This window comes from Stegostoma tigrinum, chromosome 10 (assembly GCF_030684315.1).
Source record: "Stegostoma tigrinum isolate sSteTig4 chromosome 10, sSteTig4.hap1, whole genome shotgun sequence".
Taxonomy (NCBI): domain Eukaryota; kingdom Metazoa; phylum Chordata; class Chondrichthyes; order Orectolobiformes; family Stegostomatidae; genus Stegostoma; species Stegostoma tigrinum.
Window position 1 is genome coordinate 77,581,120 of NC_081363.1, and position 25,782 is coordinate 77,606,901.

The window sequence follows — 25,782 nt, forward strand, 5'->3', positions numbered from 1 at the left end:
TGGTTGTGTATTAGCTGAAAGCTGGTAATTCATTCAGAGGTGCTACAAATTAATCCAGGCAGAAGTTCAGGACTTCTGAGACAGCACCTTCCAAACGCAAGACCGCAATCGCCAAGAAAGCCAAGGGTGTAGTTTATGATCCAAAACACTCCTTATCCTGACTTGGAATTATTATTGTTCCTTCTGTGTCACTGACTCAATCTCAGAACAGCTTATCAACAGCACTGTGGGCATGACTATAACAAATGACTGCGTAGCAGTTCGTGAAGGCAGCTAATTGCCACTTCTTGAAGGCAATTTGAGTTGGGCGGTAAATCTTGGTCCTGTCAGCAAAACCCACATCTTGAAGGAATGAAAAAACAAAAAACACTGTTACTCATGGAGAGTTTTGATCTAAACTTAAATTAACTTGCTGCAAAGTTGTAAATCTATAAATGCTCTGAATGCAATCACTAATTTTGTTGTAAGGGAGATGATGTGCCTCCTGATCATTATTATTGCTACTGATTAGAATCAACACTTAATCATAGAATGGAGCCATCATTTCAATAGGTATATGATCAGGTTGCCAAAGTCGTTATTTATATATTAAACACTTTTCTCCCATTCTGTCCTTTTAATATCTGGTGACTTTTGCCTCTTTGCTTTCAATAAAACTAACTGTTAAATAAGTCATTTTTGTTGCTACAAAGCCAACATGCAGGGAAATAAGGGGAATGAGATGTGTGTTTGCTCATAGTTGTCTATGTTTGGGTTTTTGTAGAATGTGATATTCATTTATTAAAGGATTTCATCCTTGTTGGCTGGTGTTTCTAGGTCATTTAGGTTTTTGGTCCATCTCTGTATTAACAAAGGACAATAATTAATTAGATTAGTTGTCAAGAATGATTAAAATCGGAAAGTGTAGCTTCCTTCAGTGTCCTTAATTTCATGCACTTCTTCATAGAGTCATAGTCATACAGCATAGAAACATGGTCTTTGGCACACCATGTCTAGCTGACCAACAAGCACAAAACTACATTAATCCCATTTTCCTACACATGGTCCATATCCATAAACTTAGTGGTGATTTAGTTTTAAGGCTTTGGAAGGAATTGAATGTGGGCAGCTTCTGTTCCCATTTCTTCTGCATTAGGCCCCAAATAATTTATTTAATTATATAAGTTGGTATATGCTGAATTTCCTTTCTCAAAGATGAAAGGAACATGCTCTGACCTAGTCACTTTCTATTTTGATGTACTGAAATGCTTCCACGAGTCAGGCTTGTTCACAATCCTACAGTTGGCAATGTAATAGTTATGGCTATCTTATATATTTTATGCAGAACAAGAGGAGAAATTGTTGAAGTTAAAGCAAGAAAAGGAGGAGGTGGAGCAATTGATCCACATGGCAGAAATGAGAATGAAGGAGCAGCAGGAGCCAAACCAACTAGAAACACAACAGGTCTGTTGACCAAAGAGATGTGGTGACTACCTGATTTTTAAGATTTACTAATACAGCCTGCTAATAAAACTAATTCAAACATCATTGAACATCAATTTGATGAATTAAATACTCTGAAAACCAATCCAGTATGCTTCTATTTTGATTGGCGGAAAACATTGCATATTTGGGTTATAATGGATATACTCATTTGATACTATTAGCAATCCTGGTTTCAGCACTTACATTGCAAATAATTTGTTGCCAGTGATTGAAGGTCAATGTAGCCATTTTGTACCAGGACACTCTATCCAATGGGCAGTGAGTTGTACAAATGCTGATCAAGAAAAATGAGACTTAAACTGGGCCACAAATTAAAAGGTTTTTAAAATAAAAACTGTGATGTGGAACAAAGTGCTTATCCTGAAGTATGACACAGGCTTGTAACTGAACTCTGATTACATTCCCTCATTGTATTGTTTGGCAGGGTGGTACATAGTCCATGAAAAAGTTAAATGAATCAAACAAGACAAACCCACAAGATTTCATTACCTTGCATGAACGGGCATGTCTGGAATATAGTCCCCCAGAACCTTTTTGTTTTTGTTACATGCTACTGCATTTCCCATGATGTTCAGTGTGAACAATGAATGTGGGAATGATTATTTATTTCAATTAAGAAAGTGCCCTACTGAATTTTATTGAAAATTATTTTACTTAAACCTCTTGCTGTCCCATGAGCAGCAATCTGTTTGTTTTGTATCAAAAACAGAAAATAATAGACACAGACTTGCTTTATTTGCTATGGGATCCTTCTGCTCAGCTATGGGTAGAATTGGACACCACTTTTTTTTCAAATGTGTAACAGGCCTGTGCTCACCCTGAACTTTAAATGTCCTATATGTATGTTTTTCTGGCAAGTTTAAACTCTGCTTTCAAAAGTGGTAGGTTGTGGGTCTAATAGTCTGTAGACCTGTTGTTTTTTTAATTGATACTGGAGAACAAATTTGGTATTCTGATAAACTAAAATGTTTGGACCTACCTGAATGTTTCTGGCACTATTCTTGGTCCTTACTATGGTAATGAATGTGGGAAGTCTAATCTATTATGCTGTGATATTTTTTCTTTAGTTAAAAAAAATTCTCCTTGCAGTTGATACGCATAAATCATGGTATTTTGTAGATGTGTAATGAGCACTAGTTAGTATTATTGAAACATTTGCCAGGGCCTTACGGTTACTAGCAGGCTGTCTTGCCAGGATCCACTCTACAATCAGCATTGCTATGTGTGAAAAGGGACCATTCTCTGGTTGGGGAAATTAAAGGGCTGCAGGAAATAAACATACAGCTCACATGTACGCAGTGAGTTGCAAGGTGATTAGCCTTGCTATAAAACCATGACATACTGTAAATTCATTTTTTGTTAAGATGCAACTTTTAACTTGGCCAGACGCTCTTTAACTGGAAATTGCATTACAGTATCTAACTTTCTAATTTATTTGTGTAGAAGCTGAAGAGTTTTCATATTTACGGTTTAACTATGACTTTTTGCATGTCAGACAGTACAAACAACAAGTGACGACTGAGCTAAGCAATCACAATGAATGGATCAGATCTAAGCTCTGCAGTCCTGTTAAGTCTAGTTGTGAATGGTGGTGGATAACGAAACAATTCAGTGGATGCGGTGGCTCCACAAAATCCCCATCCTCAATGATGGAAGAGCCCATTGCACCATTGTGAAAGATAAGGTTGATGTATTTGCAACAGTCTTCACCCAGGAGTGCTGAGTGGATGGATGGTGTCATCAATAGTGCTGTCAAGTCTCTCAACTGCTCTGCAATAACTTGCTCTGTGACTCCCAGTTTGGGTTCCACCAGGGCCACTCAGTCCCTAAGCACACTATGGCCTTGGTTCAAACATGAGCAAAAGAGCTGAATTGCAGAGGTGAGGTGAGAGTGACAGCCCATCACATCAAGGCCTCACTTGACAAATATGGCATCGAGGAGCCCTAGCAAAACTGGAATCAGTAGGTATCAGAAGCAGTTTCTTGACCGGTTGCAGTTACGCTTGCCACATAGGAGGTCAGCCATTGCAAGTTAATATGTGCATTCACTTTCTTTTTTAAAATACACATCCTATCTTGTGTCGTAGACTCCTGGTAGCATAAAGCCAAAGCACTGCTGGAAATCAAAAACAAACAAAAAATGCTGGAGAAACTCAGCAGGTTTGGCAGGAATTGTGGACAGAGAATCATTTACTGTTTCAAGTCAAGTAGGAGTCTTCAGAATTGAAGTCTTCAGAATTTCAGAACGACTTTATTTCTTAGTCATATAAAACTCAACATTAACTCTTTCTTCCTCTGCCAGTCCTGAGTTTCTACAGCATTGTGTTTTTGCTTCTGGTAGCATAATTAGGCTGATTAGATAAGTAGTCCTACTCCAAACACAGCAAAAAAAAATTTGTTTGAAGTATTCTGTTTATTCTTTTCATTGCTTTTAGAAAGAAGCAATTAATAACTCAGTGCCATGGTCAGCGATCGCTACTAGAGAATTTGGCACAGAAATCAATCCTTCAGAAAGGAATGCTGAAGATCCTGATACGAAAGGGTAAATACATTTGTATTTTAAATTCCTTATATTTTTTTCTACTTCAAATAGTTTGTGAAGCAAGAATGGAATACCATTTTAAGCTGCTGGAATTGTTTCTTCAGTACATTCAGTAAAGCCTTTTAAAGATGGTGGATGAACTACAAATCGAACAGAAACAGTCAATAAGATCATACCAGCTTGAGCTTACTGCCAGTTTGTTATTTCCTTGCAGTAGAACTTCTGTTTTTAGGTTTGGGTTTCCAAGAGTTATTGTGAATCTCATCTTGCTTAGCTGCTCCATTTTCTTTTCTTGACATTATAAATAGAAATCTTTGTAAAATTGTTACTGAATTATGTTAATTTACTTCTTGATTGGTTCTTAATCAGTTCTGTAGCTGGTTCACCTAAAGCCTATGTATGATCAATTGCAGGTCTGTTCTATTATTCCAGCTGTAACCAAACTAGCTCCACTGATATCTCATGCTATATCTACTGTTACTCAGTTTGAAGATTTGAAACCTTTTTATGTGATCATTAACTGTTTCTTTCACAAGTCATGGAGAAGGATAGGTGCATATGGCAGGACAATTACAATTCAGTTAGGCAAGAACTGGGTAACATAAATTGGAGACAGATGCTGTCAGGGAAGAGCATCACAGAAATGTTGAGATTATCTAAAGAATGCATACTGCATGTGCTCGATTATGTTTGTTTGTTCCTAGCAGGCAGAGAAGATGTGGCTGAGTAAGGGAGCCATGGTGCTTTCGAGAGGTCAAACGACTGGTTAAGAGGAAGAAGGTGGCTTATGTAAGGTTTAGGAAAAGAGGAATGGAAAAGGCTGTAGAGGGATACAAATTAGCCAGGAAGGAGCTGAAGAAATGGCTTAGGACAGCTATAATGGGGCATAGAAAACCTTGGCAGATAGGATCAAGGAAAATGCCAAGGCTTTTTACACATGTGCAGAACAAGAGAATGACCAGAGAAAGGGCAGGGCCAACCAAGCATTGTAAAGGGAATTTGTGCACGAAGTCTTAAAAAGATAGGAGAGGTTCCTTTTAACGAATAATTTTCTTCAGTAATCACAACTGAAGAGGGACCTAGTTGTAGAGGAGTACATTGTGAAACAGGCAAGTAGGCGAGAGGAGGTTGATGTTAGTGAAGATGTGCTAGGAATTCTGAGGAAGTTGAAGATAGATAAGTCCGCCGGGCCTGATCGGGTTTATCTAAGGATTCCATGGGAAGTGAGGGACAAGATTGCAGGGCTTTTGGCAATTGATCTTTTCGTCCTCACTGCCCACAAGTATTGTGCCGGAAGGTTAGAAAGAGGCAAATGTCGTACCCTTGTACAAAAAAAAAGAACAGGGATAACCCTGGAAATTACAGGCCAGTTAGTCTTAACGTCAGTGCTGGGCAAATTATTGGGAAGGACTCTGAGAGACAGGATTTAGATCACTTGAAAAAGCACAGTTTGATTTGTGATAGCATGGATTTGTGAGGGGGAGATCATGCCTCACAAACCTTATTGAATTCTTTGAAGAGGTGACCAAACACATGGATGAAGGTAGAGCTGTGAATGTGGTATACATGGATTTTTTTTTTTTAAGTAAGGCATTTGATAAGGTTCCCCATGGTAGGCTCGTGCAGAAGGTAAGGAGGCATGGGATAGGGGAAATGTAGCAGATTGGATTCAGAATTGGCTGACCCTTAGACAAAGGGTAGTAGTGGATGGAAAATATTCAACATCATGCTCAGTTACGAATGGTATACCACAAGGATCTGTCCTGGCCATCTTCTATTTGTGATTTTTGTAAATGATTTGGATGAAGGAGTGGAAGGGTGGATTTGCAAGTTCGCAGACGATATGAGGTGGGCCACGTTGTGGACAGTGCGAAAGGCTGTTCTAGGTTGCTAAGAGACTTGATAGGATGCAGAGCTGGGCTGAGAAGTGGCAGATGGCATTTAACCCTGAAAAGTGTGAGGTGATTCATTTTGGAAGGACAAACTTGAAAGCAGGGTACAGGGTTAATGGAAAGGTTCTTGGCAGTGTGGAGGAGCAGAAGGATCTTTTGGGTTCATGTTCACAGTTCCCTGAAACTGCCACTCAGGTCGAGTTGTTAAGAAGGCGTACGGTGTGTTAGCTTTCATTAAGAGGGACTGAGTTCAAGAGCCGTGAAGTCATGCTCCAGCTGTATAAAAGCCTGGTTTAACCACATCGGGAGTATTGTTTCCAGTTCTGGTCACCACCTCACAGGAAAGATGTGGAAGCCTTAGAAAAGGTGCGGAGCAGATTTACCGGATGTTGCCTGGAATGGAGGGGAAGGTTTTGTGAGGAAAGGTTGGGGAGAGCTAGGACTTGTCTCTTTTTAGAATGACTAAGGATGAGGGATGATAGAGGTGCTCAAAATGATCAGAGGTATAAATAGTGGGCAGCCAGAGACTTTCCTCAGGTCGAGGCTGCAGTTATGAGGGGGGGCATAGTTTTAAAGTGAGTGGGGGTAGATATTGGGGAGATGTCAGAGGTAGGTTCTTTACTCAGTGGTTGGGGTGTTGGAATGCATTGCCAGAGGGTAGTGGTGTTGACCTCATTAGGGGCTTATAGGCAGCTATTAGATAAGCATATGGATGATAGTATAAGGTAGTGGGGAAGGTTAGAAAGACCTTAGGTTTAGGGTAAAAGTTTGGCACAGCATTGTGGGTCGAAGGCCTGTACTGTTCTATGTTAAACCTCTTGCAGTGTGGATGGAAATCATTTGCCAGACAAGGCTTTCGCCAATCTTTCCCAAAAATTCAGTCTTTGAGTAGCTTTGTTTTCTGCATAGTAATGACATGAAGGGAATAAAACAATATAATGGGGAAAATGACTTTTGAGGTCCGTGATTTGAACTGACAGCTCCAAGGGCTAATGGCTAGTCCTATTTCTATATTCTGTCCCTTTTTATTTCTGTTGGTCTACACATTCATTCCCTCTTGAGGTCAATTCATCAATATAAGTCTGTGGTATGGAGGTATTTCCTTATGCAAAGAGGATTAGGTAGGTTGAGCTTATACACCATTGGCGTTTAGAACAATGAGAAGCGATCTTTATTGAAACATATATGATTCCTAAGGGGCTTCGCAGTGTAGACATGGATGGGTTGTTTTCCCTTGTGGGAGGATCTAGGACCAGAGGATATCATTCAGACAGATGAGAAAATGGTTTCTGCAGAGGGTAGTAAATCTGAGGCCATTCTTTAACATGAAGATGGTGGAGGCTAAGTATATTCAAGTCTGCGAGGTTTTTTGATCAGGGAATCCACGGCTATAAAGATAGTGCAGGAAAATGGAGAGCATTAGATGGATGAAGATATTAAGCTTCTAGTCAAGAAGACTAGAATAAATAAAACATAGAAATAAACAAGATAACAAAGTGTGAAGCTGGATGAACACAGCAGGCCAAGCAGCGTCTCAGGAGCACAAAAGCTTCCGACCCGAAACGTCAACTTTTGTGCTCCTGAGACTCTGCTTGGCCTGCTGTGTTCATCCAGCTTCACACTTTGTTATCTTGGATTCTCCAGCATCTGCAGTTCCCCATCATCTCTGATCCCATAGAAATAAACAACTGGGTTCAAGTGAATCTATTCAACAGTATAAAGTGTATAGGGACATTCTTAGCAGCCAGATCAGGAAGGCAAAGAGAAGATAGATAGGAGAGAGCCTTGCTAAATAAGGTTAAGGATAATCCAAAGAGATTCTATAAGTACATTTAAAGCAAGACAGCACCTAGAGAGATAGTAGGGCCCCTTAAAGATCAAAGACATTGTTGTTGTGTTGAACTTCAGAAGGGAGAGATATTAAAATGACTATTTTGTCAGTTTTTACTGTGGAGAGAAAAAAATAAATATTGATGTTTGAAAAAGTTTATATTACAGTGGTGAACATGCTGGAGGTTTGAACAAAATATAAGATGGGCAGATCTCTGGAACCTGATCTGGTGTGTCCCAGGACTTCTGGGAAGTTAGGAAATTACAGAGCCCCTTGAAGCAATACTTGTCGCACCTATAACTACAGGTGCGACTCTGAATGATGGAGAGTGCCTTTTGTTTAAGGAGGGATGTAAGAAGCTTGGGAGCTATAGACCTGAAAGTCTGATTTCTGCGGTGGGTAAGTTGTTGGAAGTGATGGCAAGGAATGAATAGGGATAATCAGCATGGTTTTGTGCACGGGGAAATTGTGCCTCAAACTTGGTTGAATTTCTTGAGGAAATTTCTTAATCAAGAGAAGATTGAAGGTAGAATGGTAAACATTGTTTACCTAGACTTTCTTAAAACCTTTTGACCGGGTTGCACGTGGTCAATAAATTAGTAAAGTTAGATCACCTGGGATTCTAGGTGAGCTTGCCAACTGGATACAAAATTGGCTTTGTGGCAGGAGACAGTGGTATTGGAAGATTTGTGGGTTTTTTTCAGACTGGAGAAAAGACCTGCCTGATGAGGATCAGTGCTGGGACAACATTCTATGTAAATGATTTTAGATGAACATATAGAAAGCATGGTTAGTAAGTTTGCGGATGACACCAAGATTGATGGTATAGTGGCCAGTGAAGAAAGTTATCTGTGCTTACCAAGAGGTCTTGGTAATTGGGTCAATAGACTGAAAAGTGGCAAATGGAATTTAATTTGGATAAATGTGAGCTATTGCATTTTGGCAAAACAAACAAAGACAAAACTTGCACGATGAAAGGTAGAGCCTTGGACAGAGAGACCTCGAGGTTCAATACATAATTCTTTTGAAGTTTGCAAAACCAATAGATCAGCTGGTTAAGAAGGCATTTAGCATGCTTTCCTTCATTGCTCAGACCCCCTGAGTACAGGGGTTGATGTTATGTTGCAGTTGTACAGGACTCGGTCAGGCCTCTTTTTTGTTTTAGAGATCAGTTCTGGTCTCATTATTACAGGACGGTTGGAGAGAGTTCAAAAGTGATTTATCAGGAGAGGTTGTATAGGCAGGGACTTGCCTCATAAGAGGTTGAGGGGTGACCCTGCAGAAGTGTATAAAATAATGAGTTGTATAGATAAGGTGAATGGCAGATGTCTTTCCCTATGGTGGGGGATTTCAAGACCTAGGGGGCATCTTTTTAAGGGAAGAGGAGAAGATTTTAAAAAGATGTGCAGGGATTTTTTTTTATTATTAAAGAGTGGTTTGTGTGCAGAATTAACTTCCAGAGGAAATGGTGGATGTGGGTACAGTTACAAAGTTTAAATGACATTTAGATAAGTCACGAATAAAAAATGTTTGGAAGGATATGGGACAGGTTTAGTTTGGCATTATAGTCAGCATGGACTAGTTGGACTGAAGAGTCTTTCTGTGCTGTATGCCTATGCCAGTCTCCTAATTAATCCCTATCTTCCCACATCCATTTTTTCTAATAGCTTCTCACCACTTATGTTAGACTGACCTGTAATTGCTTGATCTATTCCTTCAGAGATAATGGGAACTGCAGATGCTGGAGATTCCAAGATAATAAAATGTGAGGCTGGATGAACACAGCAGGCCAAGCAGCATCTCAGGAGCACAAAAGCTGACGTTTCGGGCCTAGACCCTTCATCAGAGAGGGGGATGGGGGGAGGGAACTGGAATAAATAGGGAGAGAGGGGGAGGCGGACCGAAGATGGAGAGCAAAGAAGATAGGTGGAGAGGGTGTAGGTGGGGAGGTAGGGAGGGGATAGGTCAGTCCAGGGAAGACGGACAGGTCAAGGAGGTGGGATGAGGTTAGTAGGTAGCTGGGGGTGCGGCTGGGGGTGGGAGGAAGGGATGGGTGAGAGGAAGAACCGGTTAGGGAGGCAGAGACAGGTTGGACTGGTTTTGGGATGCAGTGGGTGGGGGGGAAGAGCTGGGCTGGTTGTGTGGTGCAGTGGGGGGAGGGGATGGTGTGGTGCAGTGGGGGGAGGGGATGGTGTGGTGCAGTGGGGGGGAGGGGATCCCCTCCCCCCACTGCACCACACAACCAGCCCAGCTCTTCCCCCCCCCCCCCCCCCCCCCCCCACCCACTGCATCCCAAAACCAGTCCAACCTGTCTCTGCCTCCCTAACCGGTTCTTCCTCTCACCCATCCCTTCCTCCCACCCCCAGCCGCACCCCCAGCTACCTACTAACCTCATCCCCACCTCCTTGACCTGTCCGTCTTCCCTGGACTGACCTATCCCCTCCCTACCTCCCCACCTACACCCTCTCCACCTATCTTCTTTGCTCTCCATCTTCGGTCCCGCCTTCCCCCTCTCTCCCTATTTATTCCAGTTCCCTCCCCCCATCCCCCTCTCTGATGAAGGGTCTAGGCCCGAAACATCAGCTTTTGTGCTCCTGAGATGCTGCTTGGCCTGCTGTGTTCATCCAGCCTCACATTTTATGATCTATTCCTTCCTTTGTTTTTGTTTTGTAAATGAGACGTTATCAGGTCCTCCACGATGCCACACTTTAGCAAGAGTATTTGAAAGCTTCTGCCAGTGCCCCTGCTATCACCTCTCATGCCTCCCTCAACAGCCTGGGATAAGTCTCATCTGGATCCATGGATTTATCAACTTAAGGCTGTCAAACACATTATTACCTCTCCTTTTGTTAATTTCTTCCTTATATTACACTGCCTTCACAATAGAACAGGACTGATATTGAATTCATTGAGAACTGTGCCCATATCTTCCCAGTCCATGCGTAGGTTACCTCTTTGGTTCCTCATGGACCCTCATCTTCCCCTAGTTATTCCCTTGCTCATTACATGCCTAACCTTTTTTTGTGGTTTCCCTTGCATTTCTTATGCTCTTCTAGATCTTTTCTGCCTTCTACTTGGTTTACAAAATTGTCTGAGGCCAAACCTATTTCTTTGAAATAGTTTGACATCAGTCTGGAAATTTCTCTTGTGACATACTCCATGTACTGGTCAATTGCAATGGTTCTTTATTGCTTCTAGCATTTGTACAGAGTGCCATATTTCTGGACTCTTTGCACTTTTAAAAACATAACTGAATGTTATTTAAAAAAACTGAAGATTAATTTCCTAAATGAAGTGTATACGTTTAGCGTATCTTTCTAAACTTTGTTTTTTAAACAATTTCAACTTTCAGTTATTTGGCCATAACCTAATTTAAATGTCTGTTCTGTTAACTATAAATGTAATTTTCTTTAACTTATGTCACTGACCATTAAAACAAAAAAAAACTCTCTCCTTCTCATCCTGTGGTAGCAATCCTGAAACTGGTACATGTCCTGATTTTGTTTTAAATTTATGCATCATGATTTATTGCATCCTTGTGGTTATGAACTTTGTGTGTGAGCTGCTTTTATACTAGGTGGAATAGTTCTCCACACTCTGATTTCACAGTTGTTGGGAGTTTAGTTGTCAGGAGAATTTTTAATTAACTTTGGTTTAGCTTTGGGTTGCACTTGACTATATAGGCAGTAATGGAACATGGGTATCAACATTGTGACTCTTTGATGTAGCAGAGGTCTTTGTCCCATGGAGTCTGCACCAGTCAAGCACTACAACAGAAAAACTACTCTAATTCCATTTTCCAGCACTTGGCCTGTAGCCTTGACACTGCAAATGCGCATCTAAACACTACTAAAATGTTAGAGTTTCTGCCTCTACTAATTTTAAAGGTAGTGATTTCCAGATTCCCACCACCCTCTGGCTTTAAAAAAATTCCTTGCATCTCCTCTAAATCTCCTGCCCTTTACCTTAAATCTAAGGCCTCTGATCATGTGATATGGTATGAAAGTAGCAGTTGCCATTAGTGTTCACATCTGTTCCACTTACCCTCTTCAAGAGACTGTGTTTTCTCTTGAAGGCATCGTTAGTTCTATCTTGGCTCCTGTTATAACTGTTGCCATTTTCGTCTTGAGCAAGTAGATGTACTACATGTCCTCTTGTGCGCTGTACAGAATGCGGGGAAGCGTGACAGTCATGTTATCAGTTATCCTTACTAGGGTTGGGTTCCCTATGCAAGATTGCCTGCAGGTAATGTTTTCTTACAGACACTATATTCTGTAAAGAAGTTTCAATTCAGTTGATTCCCTCTCACTTATGTTTAATCACCATTTGAACTACTGTTCTGTAATGCAGTCAATGTTCTCCATTTACTTCATTATTTGCTATATTCTCCAGTTTTGCTTTGTTTACACTTATGCTGCATACATTTCTTGTAAATCTGTTCCTGTTTCTTGTTCCCAAGTGACCATGACAGTTGGATTTACCCTTACGTTTGCAAATTTCTTTCCAATCGCCATGTTATACCCTTTACCTTGGCAGTGGACAGGCAGCACACGCTTGAGGCAGCTTGTTCTCGACTAGGGAAGACACTACTCTTAATAGGTTAGTCTATAATTAGCAAATAGTTCAAACAGCTGGGAATGATGGCAATGGTCTGATTTGTGATGATCCTCCCGGTGGTCTTTCCTTATTCTCAATAGCAAGTACAAGTGCATGTTTGATAGGAAAGGACTCTCTTTCTTGCCTGCGCTCTCCCTTTTTTTTTCCTGAATTGTTTTCGCCTGCGCTATCATAATATTCTGAAATAAGAATCCAGAGACTCTTCTCCATCCCTTGTATGTCAACTTTCACTCCAGCTCGGTAACTCTTGAGCTAGCGAAATTTGAGTTAGCGATTTATAAAATGGCCCAGATACTGATCTCATGCTCTACAGTTCTGACAACATTCCCACATTCTACTGATGGAGTTCTGTAAGGTATTTAGTGAAGTTCCATCATGTATAAAGATACTTGAGAGTAACTCATTGACCAGGCTAGTGAGTTGAGGTAGCAGGAGACAATAGGAATATTGGGTAGATACTCTAGCAGAATGGGGCGACTGCCATCTTGCAAGTTAATAAATACATCCAACTTGGATGCTGGGATAGAAAGCAGCATTTCAAAACTTGCAGATGTCTGTAGAATGTTGCTTATAATTAAAGTTTGAATGATGGATTTCAAAGTCTGCAATTGCTGAGGTCATCACCATTTGGCCTAAAATGAGTGTTTACAGTATGCTGTAAAAATTCACCTGCACATAATATGCGTGCTAGAAATCTGAAATAAGAACGTTCTGGCAAAACTCAACAGGTCTGGCAGTAGTATAAGGGAGAGAAACGAGAGTTAACATTTTCAGGTGACAGTCTCTTCAAACTGAAGAGGAGTAGAAATATATATAAAGGGTAAGAAGAACAAAGGAAAAGGTCTTCTATAGGGTGGAGGCTAGATGTGATGAAATAACAGGAGATTTGATACCTCAACTGTAGCAATGGATACTTCAAAGAATCAAAGCTTATGGCTAACTAAGGTGTGAATTAATCCATATGAGACACTACACCAGCCAGTTTTTATTTTCCCCCACCCCATCTCTCTTTTGCCTCCACTGTTTCTCTCTCGCGCTCTTATTTTCAAACCCCGGTCTGTTTCTTCTGCTTCTTTCCATCACATCGTCTGCCTGTCTTCCCCCACACCCCCCCCCCCCCCAAAAAAAAAAAGCTTTGTTTCTTTTTTTTTTCCTTTAAGAGGCTTGGAGAGTTTGGTCACCATGAATAGTGTAATAGAATACAAGTATAGAAGTAAGTTTCTTAAGAGACTCCTTCTTATAACATGGAGTTTCCAGGGTTTTGGCCTCAGCAGTAAACGGAATGTGATGTAGTCAGCACGGTGCGTGGCTGAGAATGGTTAGTATCTGCCTGTTGCCCTTGATGTTCAATAACAGCAGTTGTAATCTAAGCTATATGGTATTTACTGTTTACCGTGACTTATTACTGAATGACCATTCTTCCAGAATTTTAGATGTAAACTTGAAGGTTTAGGCTAGATATCCACTAACTCTCAGGCAAAGTTTGAAACAGTGATAATAGCAACTTGCCAACTCTTGTTCTATTTTGAACAGTGTTCACCAACTGAATTTCAGGGAGCTGACATTTCATTTTCAGGTTCTGTCTACAAAGCTAATTTGTTTTGATGATCCCCTATTTTTCAGATTGAACGAAAATGCATTGAGGCTGAAAAATACAAATGTGTCAGATTGCACAGGTAACAAGTCATTTGTTCTGCCCTATATTACCCAGTCTTCATAATTTGACGCAATTTGCATACAACATACTCACTTGTACAGAGTAATGCTGAGGGGCATTTTGAAGCTCTTCATCTTATGCTCGTCAGGACCATAGTAAAAATACTAAATTTCAAACTATTCACAACAGTTTTTAACCACGATTGGGTGGGGTTGGGAAAGGGTGAAAGGATGCTGATTGATTGGCAAGTCTACTCTGACTAACACCTTGTGTTTCTGAGTAATTCAAAAAGAAAAGGGACAGACTGAACCAATTGTGCTTTTGCAGAGGATGAGTTCTTGCATGTGAATGTACAGTATGACCTCACAAAGTAGTGATTGCATTCTTAAATCATGACTAAGAGAAAGAACTTTGTGAATAAGCATTTAATCTGGAACCAGGTTCTGTTGCATGTGAATCTGATAGGGGTCAATGCTGCTTGAGTGCCTTAAGAGCCACCCATTGTAGTGTCACGTGGACTGATTGAGAGTAGCTGAGGATCTTTTGAAAGAGTCAGACCTGGATCTCCCAATAGTCTCTAAATGCATAACATTGTACTGTAAATAGTTCGAGAGATGCATTCAACTATATATTGCTTACTAAAGAGTCTTTGTCATTTTCTGGTTGAACTGGAAATCCTGTCCACACTATAGCACTTGCATCCTGGAGAAGCATATACCTGTAAGGTTGTCTTGGTGGCATGTAAATCAGCTTCCTTTGGACATTTCTTACCTGGATAAACTGACAAGTTGAAAGATTGCATACATATACATGTACAAAATGTGCATTCTGGCTGAGTGATTTGCAAAAAGTCACATTTTAATGAAATACTGTATAAATTCATGTTGGATCCACTAATAGGCTCTTGAGCAGTCTCTCTGGTTTGAGGATGACTTGATTCCTCTCTGCCTCAGTCCGTTTGGAGATGGCTAAAAAATTCATTGAGTAATCTATAGGTTTTGCTTGGAAGTTCAGGTAGATCGGTTGCTTGGAGGTTTTTGCTCTGTCATTTTGGCTTGCATCTTCGTATTCCTGACGCAATTCCTTTTTTTTGGTACCTTTCAAAATATTAATTCTCCCGTTTTGTTTGGCTACAATGAGTTGGAGGGAGATGTTTGATCTTGAAATGGAGATGCTTTGAGGATATACTTAAGGTGTTTCCATGATGCTGCATATGATGCTAGGTACATTAGCTTGAAGGAAGATCTGCTGTTGCCTCATTTTTCCACTAGAATTGAAGGCATTTTGAAGACGCTGGTGGTGATTTTGAAGTACCTGATGATGACATGATCTTAGTTTGAGATCCTGGTTCTCTTCAGAAGCTCGATGACTGATTAAAGTGAGGAATGATTTTTCACTTTGAATTGAAGGCAGCGGGCAACAACCAGTTCCTGGTGGAATTAATGGAATGAAGGACCAGGATCATCATCATTGTAAAGTTTATTCAAATTATCTGAGAATTTTTTAGCTTTATATGGCAGTTAGATCATTGATCCTACTGTTCGTTTTGGTGCTGCGTCCTCTGGGTGATCCTCCATGTAAACTTCCACTTGCCTCTTGGAAACCTCTTGTGAACCAAACCGAGTAGACAGTGTTTGTGTATAGTCAACCTCTTCAAAGGCTGACTGCCTCAATGCATAAGTCGTCTTTAAATCATTCCTTTCCACAGAATATGAGTAATTCCACCATATCAGCTTCTATTTCATCAATGGTCACCAAGGTGTTGATTTTCATGATGAACTTCCATGACAGCATTATGGAATCTTAATGGCCACTGACCTATTTGGACCACAGTTTCCATCATAGTCCTTCAGGCAAGTTAATGTGACTTCTTCCCATAAATCAGCAGTATTCAAGGTACCCTTGAGGATGAAGCCATGTAAAAATTCCTTGACTGGAGTGTTCTCACAATCTGCCTTGGGTTAAGTGATTGTGTGGTATAGGTAAGAGGTCCTTTTTTAATGTTGCTGTTCTAGGAATCAATGAAATTGTTGGGTGGCAGGAAAATTAACTTATTTTCAGTTATTTTATCAAGGATGATATTCATCAAGGACCTGGCCAATTATTCAAGAACATCAGATGAAAATTTTTCTCTGCAATATGCCTTTTAAGCAAGGAGAGCATGAAGTGAACCATTCTTGAAAGAGTGACCCCATCTTTCAAAGCATTCAGCTTTTAATTTGAATGCTTATCCTTAGGATAAGTAATCAATACTATTGTTTCTTGGACTGATACATCATGGAAGATTTAAACTTTAGATTCTTATGCAGCATTTCCATTAAGTAGAGCGGTAAGATAATGTTTGGCAGCTTTAAATCTGGGTGCAATTTTTCAAGTGTTGTGTTTTGCGTGGCATACGCTTCTGAACAAGCCCTGTATTTTTAAGATTAAAATGATTCTGATAAGTAGCCACCTTCAAGTAGGCAGGAAACCCATCATCTGCTTCTGCAGCAGTAATAGCTGCAGTTCAACAGACATTTCTGGCACCAGATTTATAATGAGGGATAGTGCAATGCGTGTGATAAGAATACTGATTACAATGTAACGAACTAAAAGCTGAAATAAAGGTAAATTGGATAAGTAGGCTCTGAAAAAGAAGCTACTTAAATTGAACAATTTTTAAGTGGGGTGACTTGAAGCAGGCACTTGCTGTGTGTTTCTGCTAGCAAGCCAAAGTGAGTTCAACCATTTTTCTTCACTGTTGGATTTGGGCGTTGCCAGCTAACCCTGCATTTATTGCTGCCCTGAGTTGCCGTTAAGGTGTTGGTAAACTGCCTCCTTGAGTCCCCCACCCTCCAATGTTTGCAATTGTTTTCCTCATTGTTTTCCTCATTGGCACACCTTTTCCAATTTATCATCTGTTGCTCCTATAATATTAATGAATATTGTTTAAAATTAAACATTCTTGCGTTCTGATGGGTGCAAGATAAGTTTTGGCAGCTAATTTCTCTCTTTTTATCCCCATTCTACTGGATTAATTGTTCACTCTGATCAGGGTTTGAATGTAGATCCATTTGAAGCATCTCCATAATTGCTGGATGCAGGGAAGCCATCTGAAATGCATTTAAGTTATTTTTTGTGGATATGAAACCTTAATTACAATTTTGTTAAAACACACGGTTCATCTACATGATGCAGAATGGCCTTTCAGATACTAATATGGAGGAAATGAGTATGATGTCAGATTTTGGAACTTTCCTTTCTAATCACACCCAGAGCAGCAGTAATAAAATTCACACTGGATCTCTTTAAATGGATGAAAAAGTATTTCAATGGATTAACATTGCAGCAAACTTTGTTTTAACTGGCGCACTTTGATAAACCGGCAAAAATTTTTATGTACCTGAAATATCAGAAGTTTACTGTATTATCGCTGCAATGTCCAGGTAGTCACTTGAGACTGCATGTGAAAGGGCTCTCTGGTAAGCTTTATTCAAGACAAGCTTGCATTATTATTTCAGTGCTTTATGCTGTAAATAAAGTATAACAGAATATGTATATCCGCACACCCCTCCCCCACATGTGGACCTCTAGTTCAACAGCATATTTCATCAACCTGTACGCTCCTAGTCCCATAGGTGGTGATTAATAAAAAGTTTACTGTACATGAAACATCAAACTGTTATTCATTTCATTATTCCCTGTATTTATATTGGTTTGTATACTTTCAAAAGATGTTTTTGAAATTAGTACAGAATTTTTACTCAATCTGTTGTTATGGTGATCTCTCTCGGTCATGGTTATGGTAGAGAAAAACTTTCAATCCACCTCTTGATTCCCACACACACACACACTCACCATTTTATCTTTAGTGCATTTGGTCTCCTGATAAAAGGCTGCAAAAGAAGCAATCAAATGCTTCAGTAGATATGTAAAATTTGTTTAACCGTAGGCATATGCCTACGTTGAAATTAATTTGGCATTTTGCTTCCATTTGCACTATTTAATATGTCACCTATTTGTCAACAAGAAACTTGTACATATTGGCACTGTGTTAATGCCTTAGATGATAAAATAAATATTTCCGTCTCCAACAAAAATCCCTGTGAGAGATGCTGTTAGTTACGTTCTGCCTATAAGAGGATGTGCCCATTATTCCAACTCTGTCCCCTTCCACTTAGCCAAAATGTAGACTGAAATACTGGAAAACGTAGCAAGACTGGCAGTATCTATGGAGAGAGAAGCTAAACTGACCTTTTGTCGAAGGACTGTGACCTTTCCTTGGAACTAGGAGACACAATGTTTTTCTCAGGCTGTAGTGTAGGATGAAGAGGAAAGGGTAAGTCTGTGATTGGGTCAAGAACAGGAGTGATTAAATTCCAAGTTTCCTGATCTGGGCAAAAATTTACTTTTTAGTGCCATGGTCCTCTGTTTTAATTATTAGCCTCAAGGGGTGGTCAATTTCACATGTCTTCTGAACATTGATACAAATAGCATGCTTAGTTATTCTCCAGTCCAATACTTCAAACAATCTCAAAATCCAATCATTCACGATGTTGTCTTTTAAAATCCGTGCTTCCTGTCTGATCAGCTGAAAATTTTCAGCTACTTAATCCTAGATTTTAATTGTGGCCCTTCACTCAATTGGTTAACTGATATTAAATTAACTTGTTTCCTTTATACTACTTAAATAATAGAATGGTATAGTTTTTAGATTCTAAAGTTGATGTGTTTTAAAAATTGAGAACTTTGGATGGTTATGATGCTTCTGGAATATTCTCACCTACCTTTTTAATATCTTGTCATAGAAGCCATTTCAAGTTGGGGGTTTGTCAGTCATGCATTTGTAGTTGTCTTTGCTGTTAACTTGCATTAGTTAAGTCCCTATACTTGTCTCAATATTAATTTCCTCTTGGATGTCTGATACGTGTTCCTCTTCCCTATTCCCTATGAGCTTCTTTCTGTACGTAGACCACTGAAATGATTCTAGGAGCTAGTTATGCAAGATGACAAATAGCAGAAGATTAAACAGATATTTTGCATCAGGCTTTACAGTGGGAGGTACTTCAAACATTCCATTAATACTAAAGATTACAGGAGAGGAATTATGTACCATTTAACCATCGTGAAAGTAGTATTAAATAAAATAATAAGGTGAAAGGCGGATAAGTCCCCTATCCCTGAGGGCTTGCATCCTGGGATCCAAAAGGAAGCAGCTAGATATAATGGATACATTTGTCATAATTTTCAAAAAATCCTTTAATTCTGCAGAAATACCAGAGGATTGGAATGCCAATGTGCATCCCTATTCAAGAAGGGAGGAACACACAAAGCTGTTAACTGTAGGCTGATTAGCCCAACATTAATTGTTGAAAAAAATGTTAAAATCAGTTATTAAGGAAGTAATGGCAATGCATTTGGAAAATCATAATCTAATCACTCAAGTCAGATTGGCTTCAAGGAAGGGAAATTGTGTTTGACTAACTTATTAGAATTCTATGAAAGTCTCAACTAAAATGGCAGGAGGGGTGCCAATAGATGTGTTGTGTTTGGACTTTGGTGAGGCACTTCGCTGAATACATTCTCAAAGATTAAATCATAAGGGCCTGTGGTGTTGAGGATAGTATACTGGCGTGGACAGTGTTTATTTTGAGGGAGAACAAAATACCTATTTAAATGAAAAACTGCAGAAAGCTGCCACACAAAGGGATTTGGAGATCTTTGTGCATGAAGTACAGAGAGCTAGCACACAGGTACAGGTGGGTAACCAGGAGGGCTAACTGACGCTGCCCCTACTTTCAAGAGGGTTGGTGTACAAAAACACAGTATTACCACAATTGTACAAGATGCTGTGATACCCCATATGGAGTACAGAGACACAATTTTTTGGTTCTTTTTTATTTGGGGAAAGGTACAATTTCATTGGAGGCAGTACAGAGAAGACTCAATAGGATGAATCCTAGTGTGGATGGATTGCTAATGAGCAAAGGCTAAGCAGGTTAGGATTCTGTTCACCTGGAATTTAGAAGAATGGGAGATGATCTCATTGAAGCCTAGAGGATGATTAAGGATTTTTTTGGTCCATAAGGGTCATTTTAGCCTAACTATCATCTTTTTTGCATAAACTAGTTCCGTTTCATATTTAATTCTTATCAAAAGTAGTGTTTTTGTTTTGCTTTTTAGAAGGTTGCTAAACTTGGTGTGGACAGTGGCTGGCTTATTTGGATGACATCACCCCGAAACACTTACTGTCATTGAATTGTTTCTTGAAATGTAACTACCTTTCAGAAAGAAACCCATTGATATTGGTTAGAAGCCCAAGGGTTCTTATTACAATTTTTTTCCCCTCTTTCCGTCTTGTTTGGAACATCAAAGTTCACGTGGAAGTAACGCTGCACCTCCTAATCTGTGTACAGTATTTGGAAGTCTTTCCCGTTTGCTGTGACTCTTAGCGCCAGGGACCCAGGTTCAATTCCACCTTTGGGTGACTGTCTGTGTGGAGTTTGCCTGCATGAGTTTCCACCGGGTGCTCAGGTTTCCTCCTAGAGTCCAAAGATGTGCGGGCTAGGTGGATTGACCATGCCAAATTGCTCAGTGTTCAGGGATGTGTAGATTAGGTGGATTATAGTTGGATGGGTTAGATTGGGTGCTCTGAGGATTGGTGTGGACTTATTGGGCCACAGGGCCTGTTTCCACACAGTAGAGATTATATTTTTTTAAATTTTAGGGTATCGAATTTACTTGTTAAAACAGTTTTTTTCCAAATGCAAAAACTCTTAGCTTAATAGCATTCCTACTTTTCTATTACAGATACCATAAACCACATATTCTCTGACCCTGTTACTTGTTCCCAAATGAGTGATAAAAGTCAGTTTGAAAGTCTGGATTCAGTGCCTCGTGATTGTAACAAGGAAGACCTGGAATATGAAGCACAGTTCATGAAATGTGGTAAAGGAGGTTATTTGTCATTTGCCCAGTTTTAGTGGTGGTATAATTTTCAATGGGGCTAGGTTATAAATCCACAAACTGCACTTTTAAATATGTCTAACTCATCAAATGTCTGAACGGAAATAAGGGATGAAAATTTCTGTTTTAACTTTTGCAGCTGTTACTGTTATGAATGGACGCTATGGTAGGGAATATTTCTTTTTTGGAATAAAAGACCTAAATACTTTTGGGATTCTTGACACTTGTCTTATAAAATTCAGATCTTGTTGCTGACAATTTTATACACTTCTTTCTGAGCTTATTTGTGAAGCCGTTGCCTTGGCTGTTGACTTATAAAATAATATGTAGAATGTACCATTTTGACGTGGTGGTGGAATGTACTGTAACAAAATACTTCCTTTTCCTTTTTAGCTGATAACAGCCATCTAAATTCACTCTCAGCCCTGATGCCCCCATTCGTGGGCTTGCCATATGCATCTGCTCCTTTCAGCATTTTTGATGAGACTGCAGAAACTGGAGACCAGATTAAGTGAGTCTGACCTAGATGATATAACAAAATAACAGCAACTGTAATCTTCACCTTTTTAAAAACAAGCCAGTATAATATATTTACAGCTTATGTTTTTTTAAGCTTTTCCAGCATGGATGTGACTGAGCTTGTTCCCTACTATCCTTAGAGTCAGCAATAGCTGTTGAAAGTGAATTGTTAATTGAGAAATGTCGTAGTTTTAGGTCAATTTTTCTGAACCTTTTCTAGTCTTGATGTTACAAATTTTCATGTACTTTTTTAATAATTACCCTTCTAACTGTCTCATGCTTTTTGCAAATCATTATTAGAGGAAAAGGTACTTGGCACTAATGAACTTGCTTGTTGGAACCTCGAGATTGCTACTTGTTTAGTGTAAGCGAGGGGAAGAGGGCCTAGAGGAATGCTGAGCAAAGAGGTGATTTTGTTTTAAAGACTAATGTAGACTTAAATGAGAAAAGAACAGTTTTAAAACCAGGGTTTGCAAGTATTGTTGCATTTTAAAAGCAAGTAACTGGATACTCATTGTGAACATTGTAACAACAATTGTGGATTACACCAGGAGTTGCAGATGAACCAGGGCTGAAGGCTGACCTTTAGTTGGTAACAAGTAGCAGATTGGTTTGTAGGCTAGTGACCATTGCCAAAGTTCTTCTACCTGCCAATAAATGTGACTGACTTGTTCTCTCGTAGCTGGACAGCTTGGAGCTGTGCATGTCGTACAAAGAAGCTCTTGGGTCTCCAGCTCAGGTTCATTGCCTTTCTCTGCAGTAAAAGCCACGTGTAAGCTTGAAGAAAAGCAGTTTATTTTTCCTTCAATTGCTATAAATTATGATTTGAATATAAAACGTCTCTAACTTAACAAATAAATTAGCAAACGTGCTTGGAAACCAATGGAAGCTTCTAGAGAGGATGTCCAAAAAGCATCAATCTGACCTGCAAAAACATCATCTCACCAATATAATGAATAATGACTATTGAACTGCTTGTCCAGTTTCCCTCAGCTCATAACGTGTTTGTTTTATTGTCTATCTGTGTGGCTATGTATATAAAAGAGAATTTAGAGGATTAGAGTTTTAACTAGTAGAGAAATGACAGACTCACTACAGGTAAACAAATTACTAGCAATAACTTTTTAAATACAGAAATATAGTTATGCTTTGTCAACCTGGGTCTGAAAGTCGGGTCAACTGGATAATCTTGGTATAGTTTTTAAAGTATTTAACTTTTGTCATATCTCTAGGAATAGCAGGGCTTCATTTCCAGTATGTTCCCCTAGTGATCCATGATATGGGCATGTTTACTAACTACACTAAGCAAAAAAAATGGCAGTGCTATTCAAGGTAGCTAGGTGAACGTGAATCAGAATGTCATCATTGCAAAATTGCACTGTATTCATCCCTTAGATAAATATGCACCCCTGTGGTATAGGTGTTTTCAGAATTACTTGGTGACTTTGTTTCACATTTTCAGATATTCACATGTACTTGATTTTAGATTTCAAATTTATGAACCTGTAAGTTTTGATAGAGCAAATGATTATTTTGTGTTGGACTTCAATTTTTTCAAAGAAATTCCCACTTGCTTGTTCAGTCATGAAATGATTTTGTGTGTTCAGTAGACTAATGATTTGTGTGTGTTACTTTAGCTGTGTTTTTATGGATAGGATCAAAAAGTGACAGCATTAAGGTCTAACATCGCCATTCGCGTGACTACAACAGGCTGAAGATTGGTTGTTACTTCTGGTTGACTGATTTGTATTTTGCATTGAAATAACACCCAAATTTGTTTCAGAGATGTATGCTGTATTGTAGCAGTATGAATGTTTCCACTTTTAACTACCTACCCTCCCAACCAACTGGTTTGCAAAAAATCTCATTAAAATGAACTCTGCTTTAGGTAGAATTTAGTTAAATTCTATACCAGTATTTTTAAAATGTAGCTTGCGCTCCAATTGTAAACAACTTAATTACTTTAACTGTTTGAAATATAAATCAGTGCCCTGAGTGTGGAATGTATGTTTTAACTTGCTAATTTTATCTTTCTAACGTGGTGTTACTTTGCCTTCCCAAGAAAGGCTTGGGAGACTTTAACTTGCTCAACTGGTCACTATTCATAGTGAACGTTGACAGTGTTTTGCAGACAGGTTATTATTTGCTTTGCATTGCACTCGGGACTCCCTGTTTTTTAGCAGCAATTGGAAACGTAGACTTTGACTGGGCCTCCTCCTAACCCTCCCTAACCTAGAACACACGGAAGGAATTATAGTGCTACTGCTGCCTTACTGATTGAGATAAGCTGATCCATACAGATCAGGAATTTAAACTTTGGGCTTTTCTTGGTGAAAATTCCATCATTAGAGAATTTCCTTCTGCATTTACTGGGAGATTTCAGCTCCACTTTTGAGATCAATGTCAATTAAAGCAATTAATTCAAATTCTAGCTTGAATTTCCGATACAAACCTTTTACTTTGGACTGTTGGTCAATTTGACTTTTTTTTTCCTCCAAGGCCCCCAGCAAATTACTTGAAACCGAATACTCAATGGCCACTTTCTGGAATTCTTGTACCATCACAACGTGTTCTAGCTGAAGGGGCCTGTTCTGCTGAATGTGTAAGTTATAATCCTGTAGAATTTCATTTGTAATTCATTAAAGTCATATAAGAACTGAGTTTGCTATTTGCACAATCAGCAGGATAAGGGACTGAAGTTATGTGCAAAAACCGGAGAAACTAGATTTTTCTATTGTTTGGAGCAGTGACAGTTAAGGGGAAATTGATCAGTTTCAATAACCCAGGGGTCACAATTTAAGACAATTGGCAAAAATCAGTGGAGAGTTTTTTTTTAAAGCAGTGTCTTTAGATCAGGCATTCAGTGTTTAAAAGGTTGGAGAATGTAAACTTCTTAAAAGGAATTGACTTGCATACAGCCATTTGTGGGAATATTCAGGCTTTGACAGACGCATTGGCCAGGTCTTTCAAAGAGGTGATGTTGCACACCAAATGACCTCCATTTTAGGCAGCAAGGTTCTAATATCGTTGATATCTGTTTTCCTCTATGCAGATTGGGGGAAGTCCTGTTTTTGTACTTTGCTATTTGTGTTCACCTACACAATATGTTCTTAAATTTAATCGCCCATGAGTGAAACCAGGACTTGGGAGTTTTGGACATTAGGTACTTTTTCAGAAACTCACTTTTGTTATCTGTTGAATTGAAAATAACTACCTTTTTACTTCCCCAAAAAAAATTCTCCAAGACTAATTGAATTGGTACTAACAGCGATGCACCACTTGTTTTTGCTTTCTCCTTGAGAATTGTGATCTCTGGTAGTTGTCTAAAACAAGTAATATTTTCTGTTGAAGTCTGCGTGTTCTCCCCTGTTTATGACTACAGCCATTACTGTGCCAAGCTTAAATATTGGTTTATTTCTCTGGTGCACTTCTGCACCATCAGTTAACATGTTTTGGATGCGTATGTGGTTAAATTCGGCTATGCTCTATTTTACATTTTTTTTTTTAAGGATGATTTAGATGGGATTGAGCCCCTGAACGAAGACCACTTTGTGAATGGTGATTACCCGAACAAGACTCTTGGTCCTTATCCTGAAAACACATGTGACTTTAGCAGAGGGGCACATTTGGTCTCAACCCCTTTCCACAGAAATACACCAACCGATGACCAGGAGAGTTCAATCAAGCAAAACTGTATAGATGGTGGTAAAAATGCTCTGAGTTCACTATCTCCTATCAAGGAGTCCTTGTTTGACCAACCTCTGCATATGAAGAAACTGAGGTAAGAAAATTTGTGCTGTGATTTTCTACTAGGCTTTTGTTAGACTACATTGAAATTTTTATCTGAATGAAAGATGTGTGGAATAGTTAGCCTTGTTATTCAAAAGCCCCTGAAGTCTAGGAGAAGTAGTTAAATTATCAAAGTAGTCTCTCACTATGTAAAAGAAGCTTTGTTTTCACCATCCTCATTCAAGCACTAATTTTATTAGCCGCAGAAAATCCCTATTTAAGTTTTACACACTGCTTATTCATGAGAATTGCTTATTGTCCACTTGCTTGGAAAACAATTGGCTGAAATTTGGGATGAGCCAGAGAATCATTGAGAGACTATACATCTGACCAACACACAGTTGGAAATGAAGCTTCTCTTTAACCCCTTTATTATAATGAATTATCATTCAAAGAACAAAAAATTACAGCACAGGAACAGGCCCTTTGGCCCTCTAAGCCTGCGCCGATCGAGATCCTCTGTCTAATCTGCCATCTATTTTCTAAGGGTCTGTGTCCATTGCTC

General features: G+C 39.3%; 1 protein-coding gene across 1 annotated transcript in view; it reads left to right on the plus strand.

Moving 5' to 3' along the window:
* The window catches only part of bub1bb (BUB1 mitotic checkpoint serine/threonine kinase Bb), a 75,009-nt gene that overhangs the window by 28,292 nt on the left and 20,935 nt on the right, over nucleotides 1-25,782 (plus strand). The window contains exons 10-16 of the mRNA XM_048537000.2: nucleotides 1,325-1,443; nucleotides 3,921-4,027; nucleotides 13,991-14,043; nucleotides 20,814-20,951; nucleotides 21,363-21,480; nucleotides 23,988-24,090; nucleotides 24,998-25,269. Coding sequence (XP_048392957.2) covers nucleotides 1,325-1,443; nucleotides 3,921-4,027; nucleotides 13,991-14,043; nucleotides 20,814-20,951; nucleotides 21,363-21,480; nucleotides 23,988-24,090; nucleotides 24,998-25,269 — 910 coding nt within the window. The remainder of the gene's footprint in view (nucleotides 1-1,324; nucleotides 1,444-3,920; nucleotides 4,028-13,990; nucleotides 14,044-20,813; nucleotides 20,952-21,362; nucleotides 21,481-23,987; nucleotides 24,091-24,997; nucleotides 25,270-25,782) is intronic.